Source organism: Galeopterus variegatus, unplaced genomic scaffold, assembly GCF_000696425.1.
Source record: "Galeopterus variegatus unplaced genomic scaffold, G_variegatus-3.0.2 Scaffold68, whole genome shotgun sequence".
Taxonomy (NCBI): Eukaryota; Metazoa; Chordata; class Mammalia; order Dermoptera; family Cynocephalidae; genus Galeopterus; species Galeopterus variegatus.
The window spans coordinates 49,637-66,615 of record NW_007726179.1 but is presented as its reverse complement, the minus strand read 5'-3'; the positions used below and the strand labels follow the sequence as shown (position 1 = coordinate 66,615).

The 16,979-nt window shown below is 44.2% G+C and overlaps 1 protein-coding gene across 1 annotated transcript in view; it reads left to right on the top strand.

Annotated features, from left to right (window-relative positions):
• The window catches only part of STAC (SH3 and cysteine rich domain), an 81,498-nt gene extending 76,381 nt beyond the window's left edge, over positions 1–5,117 (top strand). Inside the window, exon 9 of the mRNA XM_008577597.1 lies at positions 3,283–5,117. Within this exon, the coding sequence (XP_008575819.1) occupies positions 3,283–3,381 (99 nt within the window). The 3' untranslated portion in view covers positions 3,382–5,117. The remainder of the gene's footprint in view (positions 1–3,282) is intronic.
• The last annotated feature ends 11,862 nt before the right edge of the window (positions 5,118–16,979 follow it).

Sequence of the window (16,979 nt, the reverse complement as noted above, 5' to 3'; positions counted from 1 at the left end):
TGTGGTGGTGAACTCCCACAACTTTTGTTTATCTGGGAAATACAATATTTCTCCCTCAGTTCTGAAGGAGAGCCTTGCTGGGTAAAGAATTCTTGGCTGGCAGTTATTTTCTTTTAGTATTTTGAATGTATCATTCCACTTTCTTCTGACCTGTAGGGTTTTGGTTGAGAAGTCTGCTGTTAGTTTGATGGGGGTTCCCCTATAAGCGATCTGGTGTTCTTCTCCTGCTGCTTGTAGAATTCTCTCTTTGTCTTTGAGCTTTGTGAATTTAACTATAATATGTCTTGGAGAGGATCTTTTTGGGTTGAATCTGTTTGGGGACCTTTGAGCTTCCTGGATCTGAGTATCTGTATCTCACCCTACACCTGGGAAGTTTTCTGTTACTATTTCCTTGATTAGGTTTTCAATACCTTTTCCTTTCTCCTGCCCTTCAGGAATACCCACAATTTGGATGCTAGAGCACTTGAGGTTATCTGCTATCTCTCTTAGGTTTTCCTCATTATTTTTAATTCTATTTTCCTGTTTTTTGTCTGCCTGACTTATTTCAAAAAGACAATCTTCAAGCTCTGAAATTCTTCCTTCTGCTTGCTCTACCCTGTTGCTCAAGCTCTCAGTCATGTTTTTTATTTCATTGAGTGAGTCTTTCATTTCTAGAAGTTCTGCTACATTCTTTTTATAGTATTAATCTCTTTGTAGATTTCCTCCTTCATATTCTGGATGTTTTTCTTGTTTCATTGTGTTCTCTAATTGAGTCTTCCTTTACTTCTTTGAGTTTTCTTAAGACATTACTTGAAAGTCTTTTTCAGACATTTCAAGGATTCCCTGTTCCATGGAGTCTGACTGTGGAGCATTACTGTTTCCTTTTGGTGGTGTCATTTCTTCTTGATTGTTTGTACTTCTAGTATTTTTTCACTGATGCTTGGTCATTTGGTAGGGAATTTGCTTCTTCTATTACACTGAGGTTGGCTGTGGAGTGGCCCTGGTTGCTACTGTGAGGGGCAAATTGTCTTTGCTTGACAGTAGGTGTGGTAGTGGTTATGTTAAACCACCTTGGTTACCATTCTAGACTCTGTGGTTGTAGAATGAGCCCCTAGAGCTGTGGAGTTCTGCTGGGCCAAACTCGGGTGAGATCTGTAGGCTGGTGCTGCCCCCTGGGTCTGAGGCAGGGTGAGTGGCTGTGTCCAGCCACACAGTTCCGCTGACTGGTGTTGCTGCCAGCCACCACCAGGGGGCTCACCTGCGTGGTGCCGGTTCAGGGCATGGGAGTGGGGGCTGGAGCTCCCCCTCTGCCTTGGTCCAAGGCAGCAGGGTGAGAGGGCTGCGTGGAGCCACATCATTCCACTGACTGGTGCTGCTGCCAGCCGCTTCCAGTGGGCTCACCTCTGAACATGTTTTAAATAAGCATCTAGAGCAAACCTATACAAGGGGGCAGGTGTTTAGCATTTCACTGATGCTGACTGGTTGGACTTGTAGTAGATTGTTGCTCCTTAGATTGTTGAATTTTGGCACATTGGAATAAGAAAGAAAGCACACACTTTGGGAGGTTTTAAAGGTAAATCCTTCTATCAAGGCATTTCTGTGGGTTCTTAAAAAACATATACTCCCTGCTCATCACAGGGGCATCTCCTCTGCGGTGTTTCTGGCATGGGGAATGGCAAGTCTCAGCTTTTGAAAATCAGATGGCCCACCTTCCTTTTGGGGCCACCTTATGCATCAGACTCTGGTAGGATCTAACACGACCCTGGGTTATTTCTCTTTCACAGATGACCCACAGGTGGTCTTGTGAAACAGTCAACAAAACTTGGGGCCACCTTATGCATCAGACTCTGGTAGGATCTAACACAACCCTGGGTTATTTCTCTTTCACAGATGACCCACAGGTGGTCTTGTGAAACAGTCAACAAAACTCTCATCTTACAAATTAGCTCCTCTTCACTGTCTGAGCCTCTTTCTAGTTGAGTTTCTCACATAGACAAGTTTCTTCAGTAGATTTCTGAAACATGAGTCAGATACTAGTCCATCGCAGGCCCCTATCCCCAAGGGTCACAAATCAATCTCTTTAAGCGTCCTGTGAAAGCCCCTTATCTATGTGACAGAGGAGCCCACTGTGGAGGTTTGTGTGGGAGCCCTGCCAACATCCCTATCACTAGGTGGGTGACCCATCTCTCACTTGCTGTGTCAGCTGCTGATGGCTCACAGCTGCTCTTCTCAGTGAGGTCTCCTTGGGAGTACAGGAGCTGCCTCACCCAAGAGGGTAAGCCTCTCACACCCCAGGTCAGACAGTGGCCAATGACTGACTGACATGGGGTCCAAAAGGCTAGACTCCTTGCCTCAAAGTGAGACAACTCTGTGGTGCAATTCATACTCCAGAGTTCCTGTGGGATCAGGCCGGGCTGGTTTCCAGCTGAGACCATGTCCCTGCTTAACTTCTTCCCCTTCCCCATCCTGTGTCTCTCACTTCCTGCCTCCTAGGAGTACCCACTCAAAAAGTCACTTGCACAGGATCCCTGTCTCAGGCTCTGTTTCCAGGGAATCCAACCTAAGACATAACCCGCCTCCCATGGAAGCAGGTCAGGCAGGAGAAACTCACAACACACTAACAGTTCTGTTCACAAACCTCTTCTAATTTTCACCTGGCCACATCCACCCTTGTATGCCCTTCAGTGGCCTATAAGTGATGAGTGCTGGGGGTACCCTAATGGATTTTTACCACCTCTTGAAGTCTAGCACAGGTGGCCTTACTTTGGAATATGGGATATGCTACCATCTATTTGCTTGGGGCCAGGAATGAAATAGTTCCCTTTGACTTCCTGATGTTATGAGAGGCACATATAAAATTCCAAACACATGAGAGGAGCCTGCTGAAAGATAGCTTTTATTTTGTTTCTTTAAAGTAACATATTAAAGTAATGTTTCTTTAAAGTAATGTACTCACTGCATGCCACATACTAGGGTCTGTGATAAACATTATCTCATTCTGTCCTCACAGTGACTCTTCCAGGGGACACAGTATTATTAATCCCTATTTTATTGATCCTCATTCATAAAGCTAAATCTCACAAACATTCAGTGCCTGGGACTAGTTCCAAACCCAGATTTCTGCCTAATTTTTTTTTTATCAAACCTCTTCTTCACAGTGCCACAACCTACCACCCTGAAACTGCTCTCCCTTTTCCAATTAGGTGCTCCTGTGACCTCAGTCAGCAGTGATTGAATCTGCAGGTTCTAGCTTCTTTCTTGTCGACACCAAAGCCTTTTGTTTTTTTCTTCTTTGGCATTCAGATCTGCGTGAGTTCTGAAGAAGAACAAGATGGCTTTATTAGAGTCCTCAGTGGAAAGAAGAGAGGCCTTGTCCCCCTCGATGTCCTAGAGAACATCTGATTGCTGGCCCCTCCTCCTTCTGCAACAGGCAAGCTCTGCTGCAATGCCTTCTGCCTCATCTCACACTGTGTCAACCCAGAGGAGCTGCCATACTGACCCAGCCCCCAGGAAACAGTGAGACAGCACTCGAGGATCTGAGACTGCGGAGTAGCAGCTGCAAAGCAGAGAGCCCATCGCACAGCATATTCAGGCTGCCCAAAGTGGGGACAAGGCTCAGAGAGTTGGCTGGCAGAGCCAAGTGCCATACCTGGCTGCAGCAGCAGGGCTGCAAACCACAGCTGACCCCCCCCTCCCCAGGACCTAACTCCTTCCCTGTCCATGTGGTATAAGTTAACACACTGGAGTGTGCTCCAGGTTGCCGTGTGGCCCCAATGTGAGGTTCAAATTCATGTAGCCAAGTGTTATGCTGATTCCAGACCCTGGTCCCCAGTACCGGCCAGTTAACATCATCACATTTCAGATCACAAGCGGTCTCTCTGCAGAGCATCAGGAAGGCCTACTTTCTAGCCCCCACCATTCCAGTGCTCCCCCAGGCCCCCTTCACTTTGCGATTATGCAATTCAGAGTAGCTGACTTGTTCTTTCTTTCTCTTCAGTCCTCTGAGTAAGTCCTTGTGGTATGCATTAGATGCAAAGGCTAAGTTTACTTGGCACCAGCTGCAAAGACCTGATCTGCCCAAAGGTTGTTGACAGACGGTCTTTCCTTCTGCTCTAGTTACCAACGGAGGTGACAGAGCAGGATACGAGGCATAGATACAGGAGGAGGGCCAGCAGGAGCATGGTGGGGCAAAGAGTCCTCATTTATTGAAGATTAAACAGCCCTCTCATTTATGATGCCCTTCCTGAAGGCGATGGAGCTCAGGAAGAGAATGTGGCAAAAAGTCTTGGTGACAAACTCCATTTTCGTCTGGCATCCTCTGTACTGGGGGTGGTGTTCTCCCTTCATGCCATCCTTCAGGACTCCATTTTGGAGACTGAGCCCACCTTGCAGGGAACCAGAGACATGGAGAGGATCCAACAGCAGCATCTTAGAAGAATTATAGCCAAATTGGAATCCATTCTCCTTTAGAGCAGTATATGATAACCTAGCAGATGTAAAATGAAAAATAATACTTCTGCTTCATTCTCTGAAAGTAGGAGAACTTGGGCCTAGCTAAGATCATCTAGGGGAATCTCTCTTACTCTGCACTTGTGCTAATGTTTACAAGAATGCTGTATACTGTGATGCCTTCCTCCTCAAGTCTCTTCTTCGCACTCAAACTTGCATCCTATTAGTTATTAATATGGTTAAACTTCAATTCCCTATGACCTTTGGATCAATGTCAGTTTGATTTATTTTGTTACAAAGCAATAAAATCATTACAACAATTGGTTTTCAAAAGACTTATGTGGATGCATTCTGTGCATGTAAGCATTATTTCCCAAACCAAAGCATCATTAGTCTCCATTTATTTCTTTTGTGACTGCTCAGTGTGAAGTTGGGAGCAGGGACAGGATAGCTGCTGGTTCCACAGTAGTTTGGATGCCTTACTCTCATTTTAAAGCCAGCATCCAGAATTTTCTCCCTCTCTGCTATAACGTGTGAAACCAGGTGTACAGAGTCAAGATGGATTCTTTGAGAGCCAGCGTGGATAATATGACTGCATTTCTGTAAAACTGAATGCAGAGTATAAACGCTCTTTGCCTCTAATTCAATATTCCATTTAATAAAGACAGCACAGTGGCTGGAAAGAGCATAGAAAACATGTGTCCTGATCTCTTTTTTCTTGTGCAATATCTATTGAAGTTTTTTGGTAAAATGGTATCACATCGTATGCACATTTTATTTGCATTAAAAAATTAGTTTGCTTTTTTAAGCTGAATAGAAGGACGATGTGGTAGCCAGACTCCAAGTTAGCCCCCCAGTAATTCCTACCTCCAGATATTTTTACCCTTGTGTAGCCCCCTCCCACACTGAATCAGGGCCGGTCTTATGTGACAATAGAATACACCAGAAGTGATACTACATAACACTGAGGCCAGGTTAAAAATGTCCTTGCAGCTTCTGGCTTGACCTCTTGGAACACTCACTGTTGGAAGCTTGAGACACCATATAAGAAGTTTGTCTACCTTGAGGCCATGCAAGAGAGACCCAGTGGACAGACCATACATTTCAGCAGCTGAGGTCTCAAATTTTAGAGAGCAGAGATGAGTTGTCCCTGCGGAGCCCTGCCCAAGTTACAGATTTATGAGGAAGGTAAATATGGGGGGAGGTTAAGTCACTAAATTTTGGAGTAATTTGTTAGACAGAAACAGATAACTTCAACAAAGGCTTTGTAATCTGAGCCAGAGTTAGAAAAGAGGAAAAGTGTTCTTCCTACGCAACGAGACCCAAAAGTTTTGCAAACTTCAAGCATTGGCAGGCAATTAACCCTACAAATGTGAGATGTCTATTGTTCTCTGAAGATCTGGAGTCATCCAGACATAATGGAAAAAGCAAGATGCTCCTTATAACATCGATAGTCGACACACACACACACACACACACACCCCAGAACTTTTTTCTTAGGACCCAGAACTTTTTCTTTCCTCCTGCTTGTCTGCAGAAATGACAAGAACAAAGATAGCTATGACCTTCCAAAGTCTTGAAGGTTTTCAAGACTTGAGAAATGGATGGAAGGAAGGCCTCAATTTTGGATTGGAGATGAAATGAAGACCTCAGGAGGCAGACTCTGGTGAGGGGACAGGGAAGGAGGGGAAAGTGTCCAAATGAATAAGAAAAAGGGGGTCTGGGAAATGTTCTTCATAATGTAAAGGAAGAGGCTTGTGTTTCGTCCCCTCCTGCCCCTGCCTCCAGTTAAGGGATGGTGCGTAAGAGGCTAAACCAGGGCAGCTATGCCCAGACTTTATCACCCATGCTGTAAGACTTGGATTCTATCATGTCAAATTTGAAAGAAAGAACTCATTGAATCTTCCCCAGGGCTCCAGAAGGTGGAGAATAGAGCTTCCTTCACTCCTATCACCAGCAGACATCTGTGGCAACTTTAATGTGAGCAGTGGGGCTGCAAAGAGAGCCCATGTGTATATGTCCAGATGGCTACCAGTAGAGTTGATTTCACAGACCCCTTTTCCTCCCCAGCTACTCACCAAACACACACACACACACACACACACACACGTGCACACACCCTCATCAAGAAGAGTCCAGCATATGGGTTGCATATTTAAAGGTGGAATGATGCATGGTAGGAGCTTATTAGAGTTAGTCCTCTTTGCTGCTAAAAGGAGAAAAATAAAATCAGTGGAAAGATCACATGTAGACAGCCTAGTGCCAAGTACTGCTAAAAGGCAAAAGAGCACCCCTGCAGTCCAAAAGCTAGTCCAGATGACTGGCTACTCCAAAGAGAGGAAGGCCAGGAAGGAAACCTGCTGGCCTGCCCCAGCCTAGAGTCAGGCCCAGGCAGAGATGCCACTGTGGAAAAGTGCTCTGTGTTCAAATAGAAGCTTGGGTTTAAAGTGAACCTGACTTCTTTACTCAGGACTTCTGAAAGCTTTCAGTTTGCTAATTCTCATGGTGAATCTCCAGAAAGGGGACTTAGAGCTGTGGAGCACCTGTTAGCCTCTCCTAGAATGACATTCCAAAAAACATTCTCCCCTTTTTAGAGATTCACCTCTTATGTTACCTATTATTACCTATGAAGTATTGAAAAAGACAAAAGCACACAATCACAGTGATAAGTAAGGCTGGAAGACAATCTACTCTGGAATCTGAGTCTGTAGGGGAGCAGGAGAAATCAGAAACCTGTGTACCCCAGGGGTGAAAAACTCACAAGGAAGAGTAGCTTTGTTGTTCTCTGATAGCTTTAGCAAACACTGGCTGTCAGGGAGTAGGCTGGTATAAAGCTGGGGATAAAAGAAAGTTCAGCATTGCCCAAAATAGTATCCCCAGGAAACTAAGTGAGCAGGTGTGCTCCACAGATTTATCACAAAACAAAAACTCTAAAATAACTCAAACAAAATAAAACTAGTTTAATGACATCCTGTAACTTTCTCTTAGATTTTGCTCATTTCCCATTCTGTTGTGTATTTTGTACAACACCTGGTGTTTTTGACCCTTCGAATGTGTTTTTCTTAGCTTCCAGCAAGGAGTTATAAATTGTCTTCAATCTTCCTGTGGGTAATAGAAACTTTTACCTGTACCTTGAAAGGAGTTAGAGGTGTGTTGGATGGCACCCAACTGATATAGCCTGAGAGCCAAAGGCACAGTGGGAATGATCTTGCCAGTGGGACCCACCATACTCGATAGCTCTTGGACAAGACCTCCTATCCTCCATCCAGTGCTTAAATGGCCAGTGCTCACTTTTGCACTGGTGACCCCAGCTTGACTACCCCTCTTCTCAGGGAAACATATTTTACTTTCAGGTAATTTTTGCCCTAGCCAAGGAGTGTCTCTTTTCAAAGTGTTTCATTATCTCTCTCTTTTTTTTTTTTCCTTTTTGTCTTTTTTCGTGACCGGCAATGGATCGCAACCCTCAGTGTTGCGCCCGCACCTTGCTCAGCCAGTGAGCGGCCGGTCTGTATGTGGGATCCAAACCCTCGGCAGGAGTGCCACTGTGCTCCCAAGCGGTGCACTGTAGCAGTGCGCCACTGGGCCGGCCCCTTCATTATCTCTGATTTAAGCTATTCTGTGCTGATTGTACAGTTTAACTTTCCGAAAGCAAACATACTAAGTTCTTAAAGATCGGGGCTTTGGGTGAAGACCACATCACAGCTCCAGTGCATGCCACCTACAAGACTGGTAGGGGTGAAAATCACATAATGAACTGGAAATGTATTCATACCTAACAGCGTCTAAGTGTGGACATGATGAACCACAAGCTGCTGGTTACAGGACACAGATTTTTCTTTGGTCTTACAACGTGCTATGGTTTGAATGTGTCCACCAAAGTTTATATGTTGGAAACTTGATCCCCAAGGCAGTGGTGTTGGGAGGTGGGTTCTAATGGGAAGTGTTTGGGTCAGGGGAGCTCTGACCTCATGAATGGCTTAATGCTGTTATCGCAGGAGTGAGTTTGCTCTCTCATGCCCTCTCTTTGACCTTCTGCCTTCTGCCATGAGATGACCCAACAAGAAGGGCCTCACAAGATGCTGCACCTTGATATTGGACTTCCCAGCCTCCAGAACTGTAAGCCAACACATTTCTGCTCATTTTAAGTTACCCAGTCTTTTGTATTCTGTTACAGCTCACAAAATGGACTAACACACAGTGATTGTTATTTTTGCAGTGAAATCAACAAATATTTGTTGGAGTCTACTGGGAAAGACTGTAATCATACAAGTACCACTAAAAATGTGTGATTAGTGCTAAAACAGAGAAAGTACAGTGAACCACAAGAGCATGTTGGAACTTTGCTGGTTCCGTTGGGAACAGGGTCTACGAAAGTTAAAACTTCCATTACAAAAATATGTTCACTTTCCAAAAACACAATTTTAGATTAGAAGTGGTAAGGCAGCTTTTCAGCTCTTTCTTTTATGATCTCCCAACACTTGAAGGACTTTTGTTTCACTAGAATTGATGGGTGGTGAGGAAGGGTACTTTGTGGAGATGAGGTGGTTAGATTTTGTGGAAGTGAGGCAATTTTTAAAAATTTGTTCACATAAATGTTTCCAATAGTGTGCCCCTTTCATGTTGGAGTGTTGAGTATTTGAGCAATATCAGTAGCATTACTACGAGATTGGGTGGGGGATAGAGGAGCTTGGGGAGGAAGGCAGGATAGGGTTGGGTGGAGGAATGGTGTGGGGATAGAAAGAAAAGGTTGTTTACTTATTTATGCCACATCTCCTTCAAGGAGGGTTTAGGTTCATGTCTCATCTATAGAGAAATGGCCCAAAGGGAATAATCTATCTAGGTAAGGACCCATGTTTAGGACCCCAGAAAAAATTATTCATAGAATAATAAAGGCTGAAACATCATCAAAATGGAAACAAGTATACAAGCTTCTTCACAACCAGGGGAACGAAGGTTTAAAAAATCACAGGCATCCTGTGAGTTGGGCCAGATTCCTGTCATATTCATTATGGACCTATAAAGAGCCTTCCTACTATGGAGAAATCCCAAAATACAAAACTGCTCACCACTAGTGCTGCCTAAGTTGCTTTTCCCCCTTCCAATCACAAGGGGAAAAGTTAAAAACTTAAATACTAGGAAACTAGTGTATGAGTCTTGCAGACATGTGATATTAAAACCATAAAATTCAATGCAATAAAGCAGTACAAGGCAATTCTTGTTGATACCCTGCTGGAAATAAATCTGTGGGCTTTGAGGACCAAGAAACGGAAAAGTTAAAAACTTAAATACTAGGAAACTAGTGTATGAGTCTTGCAGACATGTGATATTAAAACCATAAAATTCAATGCAATAAAGCAGTGCAAGGCAATTCTTGTTGATACCCTGCTGGAAATAAATCTGTGGGCTTTGAGGACCAAGAAACGTTTATTGTACTCACAAGAGAATCAGCCTCCTGAGGAGAATCAGACATCTGAGGAAGGAGTATTGTATACTCGGTGGAAAGAGAAGTGGGACAGAGGGTCCAAAATCTCAGCCAGGAGGGCAGTAGCAGGAAGCAGATCTGGACCCAGATGAGGTTTCAGACAGGGCAATCTGTGGTGTGGGGATGGGCAGCACCAGGCACTAAGAGATCACGAGCAATGCAACAAATCTGAACTGGTTTTATGTCACAGAACTCTTGGAAAGAGATTGGTGTCTGCTGAAGGGAGAAACATTTTAAGAGCCCTTGGTTTGGAGTGTAAGACCCTCAACAGACCAGCTAAAGTAACAACAGATAATGCTAACCCTTCTAGGAAGGGTGTGTCTTAGTCTGTTTACTGTTGCTATGACAGAATACCTGAGGCTGGGTAGTTTATAAAGTGGCTTATTTGACTCATAATTCTGGTGTCTGGGAAGTTCAAGATTGGGCACCTGCATCTGCGGGGGGCTTCATGCTGCTACAACTCACAGCAGAAAGTGGAAGGTGAGCAGGTGTGTACAGAGATCACATGCCAAGAGGGGAAGCAGTAGAGAGAAATGAGAAAGCCGGACTCTTTTTAACAAGCCACTCTCTCTGGAACTAATTCATTCCCTGGGAGAGTGAGCCCACCAGAGGACATGAATCTACTTATGAGGGATGTGCCCCCATGACTCAAACACCTCCCACTAGGCCCCACCTCCCAACACTGCCACATTGGGGATCAAATTTCAACATGAGTTTTTGGGGGGACAAACCACATCCAAACTGTAGCAGGGCAGGTCCTGTTACCTGCAGAGCTTTAATGTTGCGGAGGAGCCTGCCAACTGGACCACAGCTGAGTCTCCCTGAACATTTGAAGAAAGAAAGCCACTTGTACCCTAACTCAGTGACACCCATTTAGGACTTCTGATCTCCATAACCATAAGACAATTAATTTGCATTGTTTAAGCCACTAAGTTCATGGTTATTTGTTACAGCACCAATAGGAAACATATGGCATCACAGTGGCTCTTGCGAAGACGGAGAGATGATGGGAGAAATTTAACTCAACCCCATTGTTGCACCTGAAGAGTATTGTCAAGGAGGAACAAAGCCTATGCCTGCAAAAACAGATCTGGAACAAAGAGAGCTCCCAAAACTCAGAAAAGCCAACCAAAGGGAACAGGAAAGATCTGATAGCATGTAGTAGTGTGTAACCAGTGTAGGAAAGTGATTATTTCATTCCCCGAGCTAGCCTCTGGGGACGAGAAAAGTGAGGAAAGATTTCTGTTTGGCCAGTAAAACCGCATCTGAGGACATACTATCCCTGCCACCTTGTAGCCTACACTGAGGGTGCTGCAGCCCACGCCCTAATCAGAAGGCAAAGAACTCCAGGATGGGCGTGTACAGGCACACAACATGTGGCCGTGCATCTGCACACACACAACACATGGGCAAGCGTGTGCACACACACACACATTCTCAGATGAAATTTATGCTGGACCCTGATAACGATGTAAGTAGTTATTTGCTTTTTGATTCAGTTGGTTGATTTCAAAGCTATTTCCTACCCGTTTTTCACATCAAAAGCAAAGATTCTTTGCCTAGGACTCTGCAAGGTGACTCCCATGCCCTTCTCTCTTTTAAACCCTTTCCTTCTCCACTGTCCCCACCACCACCACCACCCAGAGACTGTACCGTCACCCGGAAATAATCCAGCCTCCTTACAGAAATAATACCTTTCTTAGATCTGGTAAATTTCCTAGCCTCAGGAGATGAATGTAAAAGATTTGTTTCCTTCCTCCCAATTTCTATTTCTCTCAGAAAGGAAGGGTGAATTTTAATTGCAACGACCTCTAGCTTTGCATGACAAGGGATAGCAAAAGTACAGTCAAAGACAAATTCTGGTCCAATAATGAGGAGATGGTTAGATAATGAGCATTTCCACCCTGGGCTGCGATTTGTTTCTCAAATGCACTTTATACTGATATTTATATTTCAGGACAGATCAATCATTCCTAGCAATGAGTAACTGATTAAGCGTGAGAGAAAGGGGTGCCTAATCAAGAGAAGATTGTGGGAAACAAGGAGAAGATAACATGCATGGGGTGATTAAGGCAGGTGAAGGAACCCAAGAAGAGGTTTACGGGACATAATGAAATCTGGGTGAAATCAGTATTCTGTAAAGGTTCTAATTGGGTTTGGGGTGAAAACAGAGTTGGTATTGGGAGAGCCAAAACAGAAGGGAAGACGCTTAGGAACAAGAGAGGGAGCAGGCTAGAAGTGAGGGAGGCCCATGCCTGAGTGACAGAGTCTATTGCCATATAGGGCAACAGCTCGAGACCCACAGCAGCACACAAGGTCAGCCAGCCTGCTTGGCAGCATCCTGCGGTGTGTGCTCACAGGTCCTCCACCACTGCAAAGCCTTTTTTGGTTCTTCCTTAAAGCCAACCTCAAAGCCAGAATCACTGTCCTAAAGTATTGCTTTAATTCTGCAGTGGAGTCTTCTCCCAAGGCCCCAGACCAAGCTCAGCTCCTCTGAAACTGCATATAAAGCCAACCTCAAAGCCAGAATCACTGTCCTAAAGTATTGCTTTCATTCTGCAGTGGAGTCTTCTCCCAAGGCCCCAGACCAAGCTCAGCTCCTCTGAAACTGCATATCCCTGAGCAGAACTGCTCAACTGACATCTATCCCTTCATGCTTGACTGTGATGATTTTTACAATTTATTTCAGTAAATAGACTCTAAACCCCTTGAGGGGAGACTAGGCTTGATTGCCTTGGAGAAGGAAACCAAGAGAAACTATCTTTGTGATAGGTTCAGAGTACCACAGAGTACTGACATCAGCAGAAACATCTCCAGCTTCATCTGCCCTTACCAGCACACTCTCCAGCCTCTTAACATGTACAGCACACGGTATTAAATGACCGTGACCTCTGCCCATAGAAGGTTAAACCAGTCAACAAAGCCCCCAAGATAGAGATCAAATCCAGGACCTGGACTAGATTTTTGATTATGTTCTGTTTCTTGGCAGAGAACTGCAGCTCCAGCCCCAGTCACAAGGTGAGGATGTGATGCTGCAGACCCATCGCCACCTCTGGATAAGCATCTTAAAGAGCACATGCTGACAGGTTGCTCCACAAGGCCCTTTTGTGCACCTGCCCCCCTCCAATCTCCATTGCTTTTAGAGAAAGCTCATGTCAGGTATGGGACTGGGGGAAAAGAGTAGGAATTGCTTGTATTTTATGATGTTCAGGTCTCAAATTATGAGTGATGTTAAAAGTAAAGTGCATTGAGTAAATCTGTGTCATAGACTCACTGCAGGTCTGTGCTAGCACCCAGAAGCCTTGCACCCTTTCACCCAGTGTACCCTTTCACCCTTACACCCAAACTACAGTGTAGTGATTAAGGACAGGTGTGAGATCTATGCTCAGAGTAGGGGGATCCAGTCTGGATCAACACTTACCAGCTGTGTGAACTCACTGCCCATTTCCTCAGCCATAAAACAGATGTCAAACAATGCCTACCTCATTGGGTTTTTTAGAGAATTTGATAGAAAGATTGTAGCATAGGTTGTGGTACATAGTAGGAACTCACTAAAATATATCCATAAATGTACATCATGCATGTGGAGAGAATACCTCTCTGAACCTACTACCCATTATCACCGATTGCTCTGTGGCTCTCCATGCCCTGCCAACGCTTCCTACCTCATTCTATTTTGGAAAGTGGCTACTTACTTGTCCCTCTCTCTTACTAGATTATGAGCAATTTAAAGGAAGAAACTGATCTGTTTCATAGTTTCAGCAACACACGTTTGTGGAATGGAGAGCTGAGTTGCAACTTGCCTTGCACCCAGCACAGCTCTCTACATGTAATGAATGTTCAATACCTGTTCTTTGGATTAAATTGAGTATGTCTCCAAAACAGAGGTACCAGCTGGGGTCTTTCCAGCCCTTGAAATCTAGAGAGGATTACTTGGGAATCTCAAGTGCATAGCCTGGAGAAGTCCAAAGCCTCCGTTGCAATCTCTAGAAATTCCCAAAGACATTCTCCTGGAGCCCTTTGCCTCCCTGTTCCTGTGCCCTCACAAGCTGCTGCACTACCTCAAGTTGGAAGCAAAACTCAGTCTTCTCTCCATTGTTTACAAGAAATCCACTCTGATAAATCATGCACTGAGTTTAGTAGGCTTGAGCTGTGATGTCAGCACAGAGGTCCAGGGAGGAGCCCCAGCACATGGCTTTCCATACCTTGCCACCCCCTTCTTCCCTGCTACTCTCTGTTTGCTCCTGCCCTGCCCCCAGGAGCCTGAGAATTCCTCTCATTCTTTTAAGCAAAGCAGAGTATTTCTCTCTAGCTCCTTCCTTCACTTTGCACATGCAGACATACGAAAGTGCTCAACAGGACTAAGCATCTTCTTTTGGAGAAGACCTATTTTCTGTAGAAGAACTTAGGTTACAGTTGAAATTATTAATTACACAAATACCATCTTGAGTTACCAAGGAAAGCCTCCACTTAGAACAATGAATTAGAGGAGCTCCAAGGTTTTCTCCCCAGCAGGCCCTTGCCCTGGTGCCTACCCAAGAGGACACATCTCCATCCTCAGCATCTCAGGACACCTCTTCACACACTCTCAATATGCACAACATGGCGAGCCAGTTGGAATTTCCCTTCACTGTATTCAGGTCTTACTTTTAACACCTACTTCTGAAAGCTTTATTATTTCAACTCCTTAGCTGACTGCTGGTGTGAGTGCTATGCATGCTTATTTGTTTATTGTCTTTCTTTCTTGCTGAACATAAAACGATTTTTACTGGGTTTCTGATTTGAAATTTGGATAATTACAGGAAATAGACTATTGGAAAGTCACCTTTCCAACAGACAAAAAATAATGAGGGCTTCTGAGTGATTGTTCACTCTTGGAGAAATAGAAATTATACCCCTGACCAAACAGCAGAAACACAGTGGCCTGAAACACCGTGATTTTACTGCACCAGTGATTTATTTTCACTAATGCTCTGGTTTCTCTTTAACATTTGTGCTCTTCAGTTCCCTAGAGCTTCCAGCACTGATGAACTTGGCCTTCCCTTCACACGAATTCAGCTGTTATTGTTTTCCCTGACCAAACAGCAGAAACACAGTGGCCTGAAACACCGTGATTTTACTGCACCAGTGACTTATTTTCACTAATGCTCTGGTTTCTCTTTAACATTTGTGCTCTTCAGTTCCCTGGAGCTTCCAGCACTGATGAACTTGGCCTTCCCTTCACACGAATTCAGCTGTTATTGTTTTCCCATTTATACAATCTCTCTTCCAAGGTTTCATAAATGCATAAGAACACAGACAGCATATATAAGTCTGGGTATAGTATGAATGTAACTGTGTACTCTAAAATATAATAGCTATAGTCCTTAAAAGCTTATTTTATCTTTATTTTATTTATATTGCCACTATATCACAAAAAGAACATAAATAGTAAATGCTAAATAATATAGCTGTTGACCCAGATGGAAACTGTTACTGTTTGATAATATAGTGAGAAGATGTGGGACTTTTTTTTAATACAGCAACCTAGGTTCAAATCCTGATTTAGTAACTTACTAGCTTGTAGCCTTGAACAATTACTAAACCTTTCTGAGCCTCAGAAATAATAATATCTACCTGGAAAGATTGTTGAGAGAATTAAAGACATATTTATGTGAAAGGGTATAGCGTATTGACTGGCACTTAGAAGCCTCAGAATTTTTTACTATTGTCTCCCAAGAGTGATAGTATCCTATTAAAAGGCTGTTGCCCTATTGCAACCTGCTGACTAAAAGAATTATCTTCTATCATATGGTAAATATTTTCATCATATCTTTGTTCAGTATGTGAATAACTAGTAGTTAATAAACTAGCATATTATATGCTGATCCTCTGTGATTCTCCACATAACTTATCTGTACACAAATGGAAAGCAGAGGGAACCAGGGTTTGGCCCATGCCCCTGGTGACTGACCGCCACCTCCCCCAAGAGCTATGGGCAAAATTCTTTATGCTTATATGGTCCCTATGTCTGAAACGCTCAGAGCATTTTTCCAGAGATTAAATCAGGGCTTTCATGTGACCCTGGTAAATAAATGTCAAGTCTTCACCATGAAAGCACACAATATCCTTTTGAGGAAGGTGGCTGACAGCCTTATCTTCCATACAAATAAACTGAGGCATGAAGGGGATAAATTAGAGGACTTGTTATGGATTCTTCATTTCTTATGCGTACACTATTAGTTTATATATGAAGACCAGAGTTTCATAGGCGTGCATGGTGTCAGCAAGGATCCCCAGAGATCATGACTGTGGTTTCTTGGAGAAGGCAGTCTGCCATTCCTCTAACACGGCTGGGAGGGTTACAGGACTTGGGAGAGGGGGGAGCTGAGAAAGGGTTGCCTTAACTGGGTAAAAAGTCTGTCGCTGAGGTCAACACAAGCAGGTAAGCCAGAACTTCAAAAGGGAGTTCATGGGAAACACAAAGTTGGCCATTTTGGGCCAAGTTCCCATGGCTACCATAAACCTCTTCTCAGGAGGAACAGAGAGCTCGAGAGGGGGCTAAGAAGGACCTCTGTGCATGGGGCGGGGTAGAGTGCTCTGACAAGCAGATGAGAGGGGACAGAGGTCCAACTTGCCAGCTTGAGACAGTGTCAACAACCAGGACAGGAAGAAGCAGAAAGATTTCCACCCCTCCAACCCAAACCCAAAACTCCAGTGGACCCCTGGGGACCACTGCTTTCTTCTTGTTGCTGGTTTTCTCAGACCAGAAATCCTCTGCCTCTTTCTTCTCATAATTAACAATGCCAATAGTTAACATTTATTATCACTCCTATATGCCCAGATTTTAACATGTTATAGTGGCTTTGTAAGCTTTCCACTATGACAACACAGCTAAGCGGGAATACATCTCCCAGAATTCCCTTCCCTGAATGGTGCCATGTCAGTGTAGGTCACAAGAAGAATCTTGCAGGAGATCTGAAAAGCGGAAATGAGAAGCAGCCATATTTTTTATGTTCTGAAGGTCAGCGGGAGGTACCAGGCGCAATGGCTGTCCCCTCCCACTGTCACTGTCAGGTCCTCCAACTCC